The sequence below is a fragment of the Ochlerotatus camptorhynchus genome, unplaced genomic scaffold (assembly GCF_037179485.1).
Source record: "Ochlerotatus camptorhynchus isolate MF236.1 unplaced genomic scaffold, CSIRO-AGI_Acam_v1.1 ptg000094l, whole genome shotgun sequence".
Classification (NCBI taxonomy): Eukaryota; Metazoa; Arthropoda; class Insecta; order Diptera; family Culicidae; genus Ochlerotatus; species Ochlerotatus camptorhynchus.
Genome location: NW_027040584.1, coordinates 1547518 through 1564599, shown reverse-complemented (window position 1 = coordinate 1564599; position 17082 = coordinate 1547518). Strand labels below are relative to the sequence as shown.

General features: G+C 44.6%; 2 protein-coding genes across 2 annotated transcripts in view; both read left to right on the top strand.

Moving 5' to 3' along the window:
- The window catches only part of LOC135698749 (putative tyramine receptor 2), a 231534-nt gene that overhangs the window by 37494 nt on the left and 176958 nt on the right, over nucleotides 1-17082 (top strand). The gene's annotated exons all lie outside the window — the stretch shown is intronic.
- On the top strand, nucleotides 9822-10249 carry LOC135698682 (uncharacterized). Its single transcript, XM_065218761.1, has 2 exons — nucleotides 9822-9901; nucleotides 9960-10249. Exons 1-2 carry the CDS (start codon nucleotides 9895-9897, stop codon nucleotides 10238-10240), a joined length of 288 nt encoding a protein of 95 aa, XP_065074833.1. The 5' UTR covers nucleotides 9822-9894; the 3' UTR covers nucleotides 10241-10249.

Below are 17082 nucleotides of genomic sequence, written 5' to 3'. Positions count from 1 at the left end.
TTTACTTTTTTTTTTTTTTTTTGAGAGGCTGTTTTTACTGTATCGACGTTTCCCTAAATCTTCACCGTTCAAGACAAAGTAGAATACGAATTTCCCCAGCATTCTGTAACCTGCGTGTTACAATTTATCCCGTTTTGTGTAGTTTTGCCGCCGAGTGTAATATTGCCGTATTTCACACAAGCGTGTGCCGTGTTTGTTATGCTTTGTTTTTGTTTTCATTGTACAGCCGGCGACATACTCATCACTATGCCTTCGTGATTAATTTTAATTTGTAAATTTTGCAAGTAATTTTATTTAGATTATGTTGTTAATTTAGTTAGCTAAGGATAAAATTATCGTTTCATGTTGTCTCGCGTATTCAATAAAGTTAGGTCCTGATTCTCCTCCCGCTGCAAACGAAGGCGAAAAACATAATCCACATAACAGTCGAGCGCGGTTGTAGGAGCGATGGCTGTTTTGTTTTGGTTTTGTGACGTTGTGAAAGCCAAGGAGAACAATTCGAGCCACGGTGGAGTGAGCGTGTGTTTTTTTTTTCGGAGACGATTTTCCAGAGATTTGGGTCCCGAACTAGCTCATCTCCTATTGGGAAGTTTTCTCAATCGCGTCGCGAGTTCAAGTACGACCACTTTTGTGTACCGCGAGTGAAAGCCGGCCCCGTGGCTGCGAAAAATAGTGTAGTGAAAAGGGTGCCGGATCGCCATTGTGGGAAGCAGGAACTATTCGCTTCCCTGGCTAACCAAAAAGGATCCGGTAAACACCCGCCGTCCTGACTGCGGTGGCTCAGCCAATAGAGCCAGTCTCGCCACCGCAGTTAACCGTCAAGCAGGACGAAGCAGGCAGTTCCAGAGGTAAGTTCGCCTGGGCAGAAAACACTGCGGTGTCTGCCGGGGTTGCCTACGGCGAGTAGGCAATCCGGTGATTCGTCACCAACGTCGCCGGGGGGGTTCCAACAGACGAGCCCCGCTCATCCCCCCCCCCGCTAAGTGTCAAGGACAGCTGCTAAGCAGCAGAATAAGCAAACCGCTCAGCACAGTCCGTGCTTTGTAGCAGCAGAACCGCCGCCATACCGTCGTCGAAGGGCCCCACCGAACAGCAGCAGCAACAGCGAGAAGGAGAAGATAAGTAGCAAATAGACGTCTAAAATTGATTTCCTTTTTGTTGTATAGTTGTTTCACCCAAATCCGAACGTCTTTGGGGGAAGTACCCTTGCTCGAGGCCAGCTATAGGCTGACAAGTAAGCCGCAGCTTACAATTCTCAAAAATCAAGATGCCTTAGAGCCAGCATCAGAAGCGTCATTTTCAGCCAACGATATGAAAAATTCTACTAAAGCAGAATAATTTGATAGGACAGTAGAAAGGGACAAATATTTCACAGTCCACCTCGTTGGGCAGAGAGGTCGCAGGTTCATCGAATCAACATAGTTCAATGTCTGGAAAGCAGCAAGTCTTTTAGGTGATTCTCTGACAAATTTAATCCTATATTTTATCAGATTCAATGTGTTTCTGCAAATAGGAACAGTTTTGATTACGTCTTGCACAACCAAATTTACAGAATGAGCTAGAGAATGGACAAAAAGACCTCGTTTTTCGTCGGCAAGTATTCTTGTCTGTACTACGGTTTTCGTAGCAGTGTCCTCTACAACTTGAGATAGGCAGATCGAATTGAACGAGAACATCTTTTTATAATAGAATGCAAAGACTCATCATGTGTAAGATTCTCATTTCTGCCAGCTTTAGGCAGGCTCGGTTCGCCAACATTTCCTTTTTCTTCTCGTCGGATATTTGAGCATACACATTAACTTTAATTTTTAACGAATGCATCTTCAAAACGTGATCGTGTGTTTTAAAATTTTCAAGTCCTTTCGTCCCATTGTCAAACCTTGTTTCCCCGGCAAGTGAAGCAGAACACGATATCTTTCACAGGATCGTAGAAAATCCATGGGAAAGTCCCTTTCCAGATAGTTACAAAAAGGAAGGTTTTGCTGCGTCAGATTGTTTACCTGTACCAGATGAACCTCTTCTCCCGCGTCGATATTCGATTCCGGACCAGCACTGACAATCCTCCCATTAATTTCAGCTTCCTCGATCTCTACTTTCACAGGAATTTTGATCAAAAACATGTATGGAACCACCCCTAAAAGCTTGTTTCGTTTTTGACAGATTAAAAATGAGCAAGGGGTAATCAACTCTGCACAGTGCGCCGAAACACAGCATGGCACACTTTTCGGTACGATAGGACACACTTTGACAAGTAGGACACAAACAATATAATTTAAAACAGCATCACTGTTGAGTCTTGACGTTTTGCCAATCGTTGCTAAGATTGAGTACTCGGTTGAATTTGTTTGTTTACTCAGAAATCTCGAGAGAATTTGTAGTCATACATAAAACTGGTAAACCAACGATTCAATCAAGACTTCAAAAAGGACAAACTGGCTTCGAGGATCGTTCGAAAAAAATCTGTAAGTATTTCCTGAACCGTAAATTTCTTCAAATCTAGCAAAAAAAAACCAGTGGCTCGTGATTTCATCGAGGAGAGCTTCTATTCGGGTTTCACTTCAATCATGTTCATCCACAACATGGCCGGTCGAGAGGGTCTTGTCGATACGGGTCTTGTGTGAAACGGGTTACCTCTAGCGACGGTGGGTCAAAAGCCTGGGAGATTTGGTCGTCCAATACGACGGTACGGTGCAGACTGGTTGGATCCCGTGATCACGAAAAACAAAAACAAACCTGGAGAAATTGAACGTCATTTATGCACGTTCGCAGTGTGAAGAGCAAACTATTCACTGGGTAAATCCCAAGAGGGTTGAACTTAACCGTGTATATTTGGACAGATAAATTCAGTCTCTACTTGTTAATCGTATGTACCACACGTGTTTATTTTCGTTCTCGTCGTGTATCACATTCCCTCGTTCGGCTTAAAGGTTATGGGCCCAGCATAGCCCGAGCCCCGTTTTTGAGAGTGATCACGGTAGCAGCACGTCGCGAAGCGTTTTTGGAACTATTCGATAGAAGAGTTTCTGCCGTGCGGCGAATGGCAAAAAGTTGCTTGTCTCCGGTTCGTGCCGTAGTACAGTCGCGTGTGTGAGTGTTTTTCTTGCTGCTGGTGTTGGCGGTCGAACCGTGTCGAACTGCGTTGAAATGGAGGCGGAAAAGAAACTGTATCTCTTCGACGGCACCAACTTCAACAATTGGTGCTTGCGAATGGAAATTCACCTGGAGGAGCTGGACCTCGTAGAGTGCATTCAAGCGGAAGCGGAGGAGGTGGAAGAATACCAGGTTTTGATGATCGATAGTGCTGACGTGAAGCGGAGGAAGGAGGAGCTACTGCAGGCAAGGAGGAAGAAGGACGTCAAATGCAAGTCGGTGCTGGTCCGGAATATTGCCGATTCGCAACTTGAATGCATCAAGGGCAAGCGAACCCCGCGGCAGATTTGGACGACGCTTGAAAATACGTTCGCCCGAAAGGGAATCTCCGGACAGTTCTATCTTCTGAAAAAGCTGTCGGCGATGAAGCTTAACGAAACTGGTTCTCTTCAAGCGCACATGCTTCTGTTCGAGCGGATGGTGCGGGATTTGGAATCAGCCGGAATTAAACTGCAGGAAAGCTTGGTGGTATTTTATCTACTGCAAACAATGCCGTCATCGAACGGGCAGCTTGTTACCGTGTTGGAAACGCTGTCGGCCGACCAGTGTACTCTTGACTTCGTCAAAGCGCGTTTGCTCAGTGAAAGTGTAAAACGGAAGCATTGTGACGATGCAGACGGAGGTGAATCAACGGCGTTCGCCGGTAAAAGTGCCAATTAAAAGCTTAAGTATTTTTCGTGTGGGAAGCTGGGGCACAAACGGTCGGAGTACTTTCAGCGGCGCGAGTTCGATAGCGCAAAGCCGAAGAAGAAGGAAAACAGGTCTGGGAAGAAAGAAAAAGCGCACGGCAGTGAATCGGAGGTCACGTTCATAAGCAGTTGTGTTGACGAAATAGAATCGTGTGATGATAGTGAATTCAAGTGGATCTTGGATTCTGGCGCTTCAGATCACATGATCTGTTCGAGTGATTACCTTCAGGACGTGCAGAAGCTAGATGAACCAGTAATGATAAAGGTTGCATCAGGTGAAGTTCTTCGAAGCCACCACAAAGGAAAAGTGGATATCGTCGCGCGTGTCGGGAAACGTCGGTTGCAGTGCGTCGTCGATAACGTTTTGTTCGTTCCGGGGTTGAATTACAATCTCTTCTCGATCCGTCGGGTTGGACAGCTTGGTATGGAAGTGATTTTTTTTTCCAAAAACACTGCGGTGATCAAGCGAAATGGTGTGTACGGGAAGTCGATCGGATCGACTATATAAACTGAACGTTGACGTTAAGAAAGCAGTGAACTCCGAAGTGCTAGTGACAGAGAAGGCAATTGACAATGCTGAGCTGTGGCACAGAAGATACGGTCACATTGGGAAGAGTGGTTTGGCGAAGCTGAGCCGTGAAGATATGGTGAAAGGATTATCCCTGAAGAAAGAAGCTGTGATCAGTGGCTGCGTGTGTGGTCCTTGCATGGAAGGCAAGCAGACACGCAAACCCTTCCAGGATTTGGCGCTTCCCCGGAGCTCTAGGCCTCTCCAGGCCAAACCTATGTAGCCATGGCAGAGACCCACTTCGATACCACTGTTAGTCGTTTGCGCTGCGATAACGGTGGCTAATACGTAGGTAAGGCGTTCACCGATTTCTGTATAATCAAAGGGATACAGATGGAGTTCACGGTCCCGTATACCCCGCAGTAGAAGGGGGTCAGTGAACGGTTTAATCGCACCATTCTCGACAAGGCCAGAGTAATGATAGCGGATTCCGGACTGGACCGGAATATGTGGAACGAGGCGGTATTGGCAGCCGTCTATCTAGCCAATCGGAGTCCCACGGCTGCGCTGACAACGAATAACACGCCGTACGAGCTTTGGTACGGGCATAAGTCGGACGTATCGTGGATGCGGATTTTTGGAAGCAAGGTATACTGTCTCATCCCGAAGGAGAAGCGAGGCAAGCTAGAATCTCGCAGCAAGGTCAGTTATTTCGTTGGATACGGCGACGGAGGGTACCGTCTGTGGGACGGCAAGCGGATTTTTATCGCTCGTGATGTCGTGGTGGAGGAGTTAGCGCTTAAACAGCGCATCATCGATTGTGGTTCCGAGGTTCCGGAAGCTCCCGTTCGGAGTGAGAATCACGGTCAGTTGGCTGGACCTTCTTCGTCGAGAAGCGTTGCTGATCGTGAAGAATCCCAACAAGAGGAGAGCTGTCCTGGAGGTTAAGAAGAATCTGATGATGAAGCGGAGGATAGGTCGTTTGAAGAGGATCGTGGTGCAGCTGAGGAGGGGAACGGTTATTCAGAGGCAGGTCTGCGTCGCAGTGAGCGACTTCGGAAGCCTCCTGCGAAGCTGAAAGATTACTTGTGCATCGCCTATGCGCTTAACGCTGAAAGCTACGTCGAAAATATTCCGGATACCATCGAAGAGCTGCAGAAACTGGAAGATTGGCCGGAGTGGAAGCTTGTCATAGATGAGGAGCTGAATTCACTGGCCGAAAACAACACTTGGCACCTGGTGGACTTACCGGCCGGGCGCAGGGCAGTTGACTGCAAGTGGGTTTTGCGACTCAAGTTTGGCCCAGATGGGTCCGTTCTGAAGCGAAAAGCGCATTTAGTCGCTAAAGGCTTCACACAGCGTTTCGGGTTCGATTTTTCGGAAACTTATGCACCTGTTGTTAAGATGTCCACCGTTCGATCGATGCTTGCCCTTGCCAACCAGTTCGATCTTGTTGTCCATCAAATGGACGTGACGTCCGCCTTCCTCAACGGAATCCTGACGGAGGACATCTATATGCGTCAACCAAAGGGATTTGAGGAGGGGGATAAGGTATGCAAACTCAACAAATCCATTTACGGATTGAAACAGGCGTCCAATGCGTGGAACGACCGCTTTAATGAGTTCATTTCACGGTGTGGTTTCCGTCGATGCGAGGAAGATAGCTGTCTGTACGTTCGAGTAGGCAAATCCGGTCCAGTGTACCTGCTGCTCTACGTGGACGATGTTCTGATCATCGCGAACAATTTAGACGAAGTGAAGACGGTGAAACGGATGCTGAGAATGGAATTCAAGATGCAGGATCTCGGTGAAGCTCAGATGTTCCTGGGTCTTCGGATTGAAAGAGATCGAGAAAAAGGTGTAATGAAGCTGAGTCAGCCGAAGTACGTGGATGCTGTGCTGAGACGCTTTGGCATGGAGGAGTGTAAGCCGTCGTCAACGTCGATGGAACAGGGTTTGCAGTTGAAGAAAGCAGATACCAAGCAAGATCTGTGCAAACCGTACCGGGAACTGATCGGTTGTTTAACATATTTGATGGTTACTTCCCACCCAGACCTGAGTGCAGCCGTGTCGTACTTTAGCCAGTTCCAGTGTAATCCCGGAGAAGAGCATTGGAATCACGCAAAGAGAATGCTTCGCTATTTGAGAGGAACGCCGGAATACGGGTTGCTGTACACCAGAAGCAATCGAGCTTGTCGTCAAATAGTGGGATTTGCTGACGCAAATTGGGCCACTGACATCAACGATCGACATTCTGTCTCCGGATACCTGATCCAGATCTACGGCGCTACAACAGCATGGAGTACCAGGAAGCAGCGGACGGTGGCACTTTCCTCGACCGAGGCCGAGTGCTATGCATTGACAGATTGTATTTGCGAAGTCTTGTGGATAAGTGAGCTGTTCGTAGAGTTGGAAATTCGTTAACGTCAGCCTGCGGAAATCTTTGAAGACAATCAGTCCATGATCGCCATTGCCGAGTCAGATGGCTCGTCCAAGAAGCTCAAGCATACCGAAGTTAAATTACATTTCATCAAGGAGTGCGTCCAAGAAGGTAAAGTGAATTTGTGCTACATCCCGACAGCCGACCAACCGGCCGACATACTCACCAAGGGCCTTTCCCCGTGCCGTTTACCAATCTTCATGGGAATCAAAGCGTGACTTGTTTGAGGAGGGGTGTGAAGAGCAATCTATTCACTGGGTAAATCCCAAGAGTTAAATTGGTGCTTGAACTTAACCGTGTATATTTTGATAGATAAATTCAGTCTCTACTTGTTAATCGTATGTACCACACGTGTTTATTTTCGCTCTCGTCGTGTATCACATTCCCTCGTTCGGCTTATACGCAGTACGTATCCTTTTTGGGATACACATTAAAATTATGCCGGCTAAATGCCCTCCATTTTGAAGAAGTCTGTTATCTGTCATGAACTACATACTAGACCACATGCTTTCACCAAAGGTCACCCACTGAAGGTTTTATTATTTTGTACTGTCATGGGTATCCGATCTCGAAGCACACAACGAAGGATCAGAGCAGGATCTTCTGCGAGAGTTGAGCTGCATTTACAAGTCTGTTATGTAGAATACACGCTATTTTGAGTCTACCCAGTGACTGAGTAGATCCAACTCATTTTTGTGTCAAATATGAGGTTGTCAAAATCTGAGTAGATACGTTTTGTTTTGGTGAGTAGAACCTACCCAGATTCTTGGTGAATGGCCAAATAAAAATTTCCAGAAATTCAAAATGGTGCATCACGAAAGGTTCTTGAAAACAATTACAATTACGAAGTGTAACACAAGTTAGTGGCTAGCGAAGTTGGTAAGTATACATAAAGTATTATCAGTTTTGATACCCTTTAAATTAAATTCATAACTTTTCAAGCAGCTTTTCACTTAGCGTTTTTCAAGTCATCCCAACGAACTTTGAACCTGCTTGAAGATGGTCGATTGCATTTTCTTGTTGGACAACGTTTCTGCCTTGGTTGCTGCATAGACGCCCTCATTGACTGAACTTTAGGATAGTTACTTACTAGTAATTGTTCTAATAGTCGTTTCTCAGGATGATCTATTTGTCTTCTGTACATAGGTGATATTTCCAGGGAAATTCCAAGGGTTCCAGGGAACCTTTTATCTATTTAATTCGCACAATTTTAATTTTAAACTGATGTACTGAATTTTATACATAAATTATGTTAATTTGTTTCAATCATAAACTTTATTCATCTTTAAATAATTGTAAGCATTGATGAAAATTTAATTTTTATAAAAATGAGTAACGTTTACCCAGTTATCAAACGTCAATATCTGAGTCGACTTTACTCAGTTTCCGTCGCAGGCACGTTTACCCAGATTTGATTAAATGTAGGTTTACTCATTTTTGAGTTACTTCCTTTTTGGCTGAGCTCAGTTATTTTCAGCCTCAAAATAGCGTGTAAATAATAAAAAAAATGGTCTACAATAGGACTTAAAAGGGATGTATATAAATTTGGAAAAGTCCCAGTTCTACTGGGGGATGTCAATACGTATTAACCTCACATATTCCATCCGTCATGGGTCGGTGAACCATTGCCTTAGCGCAACAGTATAGGATTTATAGGAACGGATCATTGAAGTTAGAAATGCAATTACATTCTATTGCACGCGTCCGAAATCAAGCACGTCACGGTAATCAGGTTACGGTAATTTTGCAGATGCATCTCTGTCATCATCCTTTTGTTGAACTAGCTCGTATCCAGGGACATCAGAGCGAAAGGCGGCCTACCGATCGGTAAACTGTAAGGTCTTGCTCATTACTGAAAATTTGATGCGAGGCTTTATTAAAAACTGACTCGAGGATGCTGCTCCTAGAGTAGGATTGCCCGTTCTAGGTTACTTTACTCGGGAAGAATTTGGCTGATAGCAGGTGGAAATTCGATCGCCTTCGTTTCTGTACATCTGGAGGAAATCACCAGTTCAAAGGGACATTGAGCCGGAATCTGGTGGACGGGTTGAATTTACTTGAACACTGTACAGATTTGATGGCTTCTACTTCCTCTTCCACCTCCCGATCCACTAACGCTCTTATAAGAATGAAGGGAACCTGAATGCTTGCCGTGATCCATGAGAGAAAATGAGAATGTAAACACAATTACAAAAGTCATAACTTTCGGGGTTGTCAAACTCATGGAATATTGACACCTTGATAGGCACACTTCGATTGACACCTTGATAGACACGTTTGGCACTGCGCGTGGCACAGCTCAATCACTCGACACAGATTAAGGTGTGTAGAGTTGAATACCCCTAGTTGCTTCCACTTCATTCGTTTGTATCAGCAAGAGCAACGTAATGGATTGTATAGCCACGAGCCACGACCGAAGCGAAACACTATTAGTGGTAGACTCGCTTGAAATTCATTCGCTTGCATAAATGAACGCACATGACATGAATAAGTGGTCCAATGAAAAAAAAAACAAGGCATCGTTGCATGCAAAAAGAATTTGAATTGACTGTTGAACTGAAAATTACTTAGTTATTATGACTGGATAATGTATTTAATGATCATACAATTAATTCTTCGATTAATATAAAAGAGAGGAGGGGACAAAATGATACTTTTCCCATTCTGAAAATTATTGGGAGGGGGTCAAAAAGGGGCTATGTCCCCCATTATTTGACGCCTATGCACAGGCCACTATCGGGCAGTTGTATCTGGCATTTTTGACAACCTCAAAAACAACCAAAGGCCTCCGCGACAAGTCGTCATCATGGTTGCACTTCTGTGATCTATTTTGGAACGCTGACTTTTACCTTCAAAAAATTTGCAAACCCTTATCAGTGTCGGCAAAATATGCGATTTCGAAAACCGCCTGCCGATAACCGACGACGAGTGACGTCGTCAACGACGAGTAACTGAACTGCCAAAGGAAAGAACATGACTTTCAACACCGGTGCGGAAATTGATAACGTTCTGGTCTTAGATATAAATTACCCCTCCAGCGGTAGGGAATGTATCATTCACAGAGATAGTCTTACCGAATAGAGTGGTCATATTTTCGCTGAAACAAAATGAAATGTAAGTAGATCGTCAATTCTGGGAACACCTTAAGTCTAAACCCGTCCTATCCATGCAGTCATCTTCGCTTTCCTCGCTCTGCTGTCGATCGCCCTGGCGCAGAATTGCGTCCGGGACGATTCCAACGGACAGCCGCAATGCAATGCCGAGGAGATGACGCAACGCTTCTGGCGTAACAACTGGGATCCCACCGCGTACTGGGATTGTGAAACGGCCAACACCCCGGCCACGGCCCGCCGCTGCCCGACGGAGGGAATGTTCGACTCCGCCACGCTGACCTGCATCAACTGGAGCGAGTGGGTCTGGACGGAGACCTGCAAGCCCCCAAGCATGCTTTAAAGTGTGGAAAGATAGATTATTGTTTTGAACTGGAAGTATGTAGCGCAGGTCACAGAGATGTGAGAATTCTAATAAAACGTGTTCCAAACCGAATCGGGAAAAGTTTGGTTTTGTGCGGAAGGGTGAGCCAGAGAATTTTCGGGTGTTCTTTTCTTTGAGATACCTTACCTTACCAATCATGCTAAGACCTTGATGTCTTCTGCTGTCCGAAGAAGTCAGTGTTACATGAGTAAAGGCCCAAACGCAATGTAGGCGGAACGGAAAGTTTGACAATTGTCACAAATGACAGCAAGATGCCTAACCGAAGTCGATTTGGTTCTAACTAGTTTTCAATCCGACAAGTAGGCTTACTCAGATCAGGCTTTTCGGCTGCCGCTGCCGTTCCGCTTCCGCTGTCATTGCGCTTGAGCCTTAAATCGCCTATAGCGAAAGCAGCTTGCCTTTTATCTGGGTAAGGCGGAGCCGATCGGTTTTATTTGGCAAACCAATGGAAAACTGCTTCAAAATTTTCTCAAGTTTAAAACTGTTAACAATTGATTCCCGCCAAAAGCTCTGAGCCAGGAGTGCTCAAGCCCTCATGACTCTATCAAAGTTTGTTTAGATACATGTTTCGCCAAAGTATGTTTTACTGCAATTGAAAACTCAGCGGAGTCATAAAAACTATGCTGGTTTTATACTTTCATCACTGAGCCTTGTTGGTTTTTATCTTTTAGATAAGAACAGTAACTGCATTTGTTGCTTCTGAATGTTTGGCTCCCGCTGGACAGTTCACACTGGATCCCAAGTGACAAGCACCTTACGTGAGTCCGCAGTACTCAGCCTTTTATCACTAATGCCAAGTATTCGCGTAATGAAACACTGTAGATAGAAGCTTCTGATGCAATGCAGTACAGTTAAAACTCGCTGGTTGGGTCACCACCTCGGTTCAACTAACGAATTTGTATAGTTTTTCCTATTCGTCATTTAGCGTGGAACTGCTCTGATCAAAAATTTAAATCAGGTCTCTTAAACAATCTATCTAGTCGGCTGGTTGACCAGGAAGTACTGAAAATATCTACAGTTGATTGTACAGTACCAGTCTAGGTACCAGTAAAGTCCTCCTGATATTTTATGCATCACTTAAGGTTGATTGTGTATTATTTTGAAGATCTCCAACCTTCAACAAATTCAAATGATGGCACTCAGTTATTCTCCCAAGATGGCAGCTTGATTTGGAAGTATTCAAAAGATCTCCAGCAAATTGAAAATTTCAGTTAATTCCTGTGCATTGCCAGGTCGATCAAGTAAAAAAAGATTTTCATTATATTATTCATAAACAACATTCATCATAATCAACAAGAGCTTAAAATATGAAGTCAAAATCTTAATTTCTTTAACAAAAATCTTAACACATCTGCTAGAAAATTAAAAAAATCTATCGGAAGTCTTCTTCACTTTCAACGTGTCTTCAAAACATGAAATGTCTTCAAAATGTCTGCAAAAAGCAAATCTGGCATCCCTTCATGCACGGTTTTCACCCCGCCGGTCCTCTATTGCTAAGCCCTCTAGTAATAGTTTGGACGTCCGCCAAAAGCTGTTCCAATCGAACTGTCATTTGCGCTGCATTGTTCGATTGGAATAGCTTTTTTCAGTTTTTTGCTGACAGTAGTCCATACCTTTCGTAGAGGGCTTTAGTATCTACTCATACTTATCGGAAGAATTGAAATATACCACCCGATCTCTATAGTTTCATTAGCAACTCAATTATACAATATTTCAATTGCAGCCACAGGACAAATGACAACCCATGGTGACACACCATTAGTCAACTATGACAAACGCAATGTGGTCCCGAAAATGGCATTCGGGGCGCCTCCTATATTCGCCAACCACACCAATTTAATAACATGAGTTTGAAATAAACCATGCATGCTGGTAATTTGCATGTTACCAATTCAATGAAGTTGAATTCACGGAAATATGCGGGCCATTTGAATCGATCCATCCATTGCATTTTACACTCTTCCTCACTTCCCGTGCTTGTTTCTCGGTTAACCACTTTATTCGACCAGTTAAAATGACGTTTGCTACCACTCGAGCTTCGAAATAAAACAATGTTTCGTGATTTTTTCTTCTAGAACCACGAAAAAAGTAGCCAAAGTTGGGTGGCTTTATTTGGAAAAACATACCGGTGCTTATACATCATCTGAAAGAGCTTCAATTTCCAAAAAGTTTTTGTCGATCCCATAGACATTCATCTCGATTTTTAAAACATGATTTAAATTTTGATTTTTGCACTATATAGGTGACAGGTTGCTCCCATACAAAGTCCCACAGAGGGGCGCTAAGATGGTGATTTTTTTCTAATGTGATCGCATGCAGGTCAACCAAATCCGTACGTTTCTTAAACAAATAGTAAATGTTTGGTCCAGTTTATGGGGCATTTACATTCATGCTGGTTGACTAGTTAAACCAGCTCAGCCAACTAGCACGAATTTCAGTTGTTCCTGAAATCTCATACTGACGCCCAGTTTACATTATGATGATTACATTTTAGTACAGTTTTAGTACACTAGCATCAGAACACCAGCACAAGTGTAAAAACTCCATTATGGAGTGTTTACAGCTGTGCTAGTGAAAAGGGTGTCCACAGTTAAATTGCATTACTTTGAAGTAAAGACTGTACTCGAAAAAAATGCAACAGACAAAAATGATCAAACTCATTTTAAGTCGGATATTTTTGAAACTCTCAGGGAATAAATAAACACATACTAGCTATGTTTTTGCAATGTTGATTTATTCTGACAAAGAAAAATGGGCAGCAGAGAGCAAAACACTTGGGACCGATTCGAGCAACGTTTATTATGAATTGAAAAAATACACGACAAAAGTATTCTACTAACTTTAAGGGTATGATCGTTATAAGGTACACGTTCAAAGAGAAGTACTTATTTTACTGTAAAGAACTTCCCAATTGGTAATTGTGATTAGGTTATTCTCGACATCCCTCCTTAAGCTGATCACTGTTGCAAACCTAACTTCAAACAATGTTTGTTGAACAGCGTCGGAGAAAGACCCTTGGTTAGCATATCTGCTGTCTGATTCCCGGTTGGGATGTACTTCACCGCCACCTTACCACTTTGGACACATTCCTTGATGAACTGTATCTTCACCTCCGTATGCTTGAGCCTTTTCGATGGTGCATAAGATTCAGCGATCGCAATGGTAGACTGATTGTCTTCGAATATATCCACCGGTTTCTGTTCCAGTATACTAAGCTCGCTGAATAACTTGCGAAACCAGAGAGCTTCACAGACACTATCCGCCAAAGCCGAACACTCGGCTTCCGTTGAGGAAAGCGCAACGGTCCTCTGCTTCTTCGTACTCCACGACGTTGTGGCTCCGTGAACTTGGAAAAGTTGACCTGAAACAGAGTGTCGATCGTTTACGTCCGTCGCCCAATTTGCATCGGCGAACCCTTCAAGCTGTCCAACTGTCGATTCACTTCTTCTGTACATCAGACCGTGATCCGTAGTGCCACGCAAGTAGCGAAGAATTCGTTTGGCGTGAACCCAGTGCTCCTGGGTTGGGTTATATTGGAATTGACTAAAGTAAGACACAGCAGCACTTAAGTCCGGACGAGAAGTGACTACGAGGTAAGTCAAGCATCCGATTAATTCTCGGTACGGTTTGTCCAGTTTCGCTTCTGCTTCTGCTTTCCTGAGCTGCAAGTTTACTTCTATTGGAGTACTCGCCGGCTTACAAGCCCCCATGCCAAATCGTTTGAGCACCGCTTCCGTGTATCCAGGTTGACTCAGCTTCATCACACCTTCCGACAGTTTTTTATCTATTTTCAGTCCAAGAAACATTTCAGCTTCTCCTAGGTCCACCATTTTGAACTCCTGCTTCAGCATCCGTTTGACGATCTCAACTTCACGAAGGGACTTTGAAATAATCAGTATGTCGTCAACGTACAACAACACGTACACAGGACCCAACTCTCCATCTCGCACGTACAAATAAGCATCTTCTTCACAGCGCCAAAAACCAATCTGCGCAGCGAACTGATTGAACCGGTCATTCCAGGCCTTGGACGCTTGTTTCAGCCCATAGATGGATTTGTTTAACTTACAAACTTGGTTCCCTTCCTCAAATCCTCTAGGCTGACGCATATAGATGTCTTCTGTTAGTTGACAATTCAAGAATGCCGCCTTGACATCTTAGCTACTGGCACGTAAGTTTCGGAAAAATCGAAGCCATACCGCTGGCTGAAACCCTTCGTTACTAGTCTCGCCTTCCGTTTCTGGATGCTACCGTCCGGATTCAGCTTCAATCGAAAAACCCACTTGCAATCGATGGGTCGACGACCCTGAGGAATATCGACTAGCTGCCACGTGTTGTTTTCAGCCAATGAACTCAACTCCTCCTCTATGGCCCGTTTCCAATCAGGCCAATCGTCCATCTATTTCAGATCGTCGATGTCAGTTAAGTCCCCGACGTAACTCTCAGCGTTCAACGCGAAGGCAACACAGATGTAATCCTTTAACCTAGCTGGTGGATTCCGCAAACGCTCACTTCGTCGTTTAGTTCCAGAAGCACCCGATCGTTCATCAGCATTGATCTCGTCATTTTCATGTTCAGCACCGACTTCATTGTTCCTTGATCCAGCAGCACCAGCATCCACTTCATCATGTTCTCCTTCCGCAGATTCCACCGAAATTGGATCAGCTAACTGGCGATGACCACTTGAATCCTTCTCATGCGCTGCATCGACCCCTCGAACCTGTTCTGTCAACGGTGACTCCTCAATGACTACATCACGAGCAAGAAAAACGTTGCGGCCGTCCCACACTCGATAACCGTTCACGCTAAATCCAACCAAATGACACAGCTGACTACGAGCATCCAACTTCTTTCGCTTTTCCTTGGGTACAAAGCAAAACGCCTTACTGCCGAAAATTCGTAGCTTGGAAACATCAGGCTTCTGACCATGCCACCTCTCGTACGGGGTTTGATTTTCCGTCACAGCTGCCGTAGGACTTCGGATAATCAAATATACTGCCGTCAGCACAGCTTCGTTCCACATATTCTTGCTCATGCCCGAATCCTCAATCATCGCCCTTGCTTTCTCCATAATAGTCCGATTGAGCCTCTCGCTCACAAACAGCCCCACCAGAAACAACACTCTTCTTCAGCACAAGGCCATTCACCATTTGTTCACCTAACAGTTTCGCCAATCCACTCTTGCCGATGTGGCCGTAGCGTCTGTGCCACAGTTCCTCTTCGTTCTTCGGCTTCACACTAATTAACACTTCCGATTTCACTTGCTCAACAATATCGACGTTCAGTTCGTACAACCGATCCTTACGGCTGGCACAAGAAACCACTTCACCATTCCGCTTTATGAAGGCTTCATTGTTCACAAACAGCAAACAAAAAATCCATTTGGATTTGTTGCATTCCACACTCACACTAAACGAATCACAAATGAATGTCACTTCAGATTCGCCGCAGTGAGCCTTTTCTTTGTTCTTCGATTTGTTTTTTTTTTTCGTGGCGTCGGAAACGTTTGTGTCCGGCCTTTCCACACGAATAGCATTTGAACTTCGGAGGTTTGCCGCTCTTTCCGACGAAAGCTGTCGAGTCATCACCGACCGCCCCCTCATCACTGTTCTCGCGTTTAACGCTTTCACTCAACAACCGCGCTTTAACAAACTCGAGAGTACACTGTTCAGCAGGAAGCGTCTCAAGTACCGTCACCAACTGCCCATACGATCGAGGCATCGTTTGGAGTAAATAAAAGACAACCAAACACTCCTGAAGTTTGATACCCGCGAATCAAGATCGCGCACCATCCGTTCAAACTGCAGTAGGTGCAAACCCACCTGGATTCGTCAAATTTCATAGTCGAAAGCTTTTTCAGCAATTAGAATTGGCCGGAAATCCCCTTCCGCGCAAACGTATTCTGCAAAGTCGCCCAGATTTGTGCCGGAGTTCGCTTCCCCTTGATGTGCTCAAGTTGCGAATCCGCAATGTTCCGGACCAATACCGACTTACACTTAACATTTTGCTTCTTCCGTTCTGCCAAATTCTTCTCCTTTTCGCGCTTTACTTCAGCTGGAGGTGGATACTATCAACACTTGGAGCTCCGCCACATCCTCCACCTCCGACTGAATGCACTGCAGCAAATTTAGCTCCTCGAGATGAACTTCCATTCGGAAACTCCAATTTGCATAATTGGAGCCATCGAACAAATAAATTTTCTTCTCCTCCTCCATGTTTCACACACGAAAAAAAAAACGCGGAAAATGCGCGACGATAAACCTCAACGCTCGTGACTTTCCGTTTTCCACTCGAACCGAAACAGGATTGAACACGTTTTCGCTGGGCCCATAACCTGACAAAGGAATAGCAGCAGAGAGCAAAACACTTGCGACCGATTCGAGCAACGTTTATTATGAATTGAAAAATTACACGACAAAAGTATTCTACTCACTTTAAGGGTATGATCGTTATAAGGTACACGTTCAAAGAGAAGTACTTATTTTACTGTAAAGAACTACCCAAATGGTAATTGTGATTAGGTTATTCTTGACATATTCAACCTCCTCTCCTAGGCTAAATGCCCGCACCTTGAACTTAACGCTACCCATCAAATCCTGTGCAGCACTTGCGCCATCTTTCTTACACACTTTCATCCACTCTTTCTTCAAATCCTTGTCGTTTTTGAAGACCTTCCCTGTTTTCCGGAGCTTGCCCTTCATAATTTCCCAGAATGTTTCTATTGGGCGAAGTTCTGGCGAGTTTGGCGGATTTGCCTCCATCACCGGTTTCGCGTAATGGTACGAAACAAAGTGTTACCT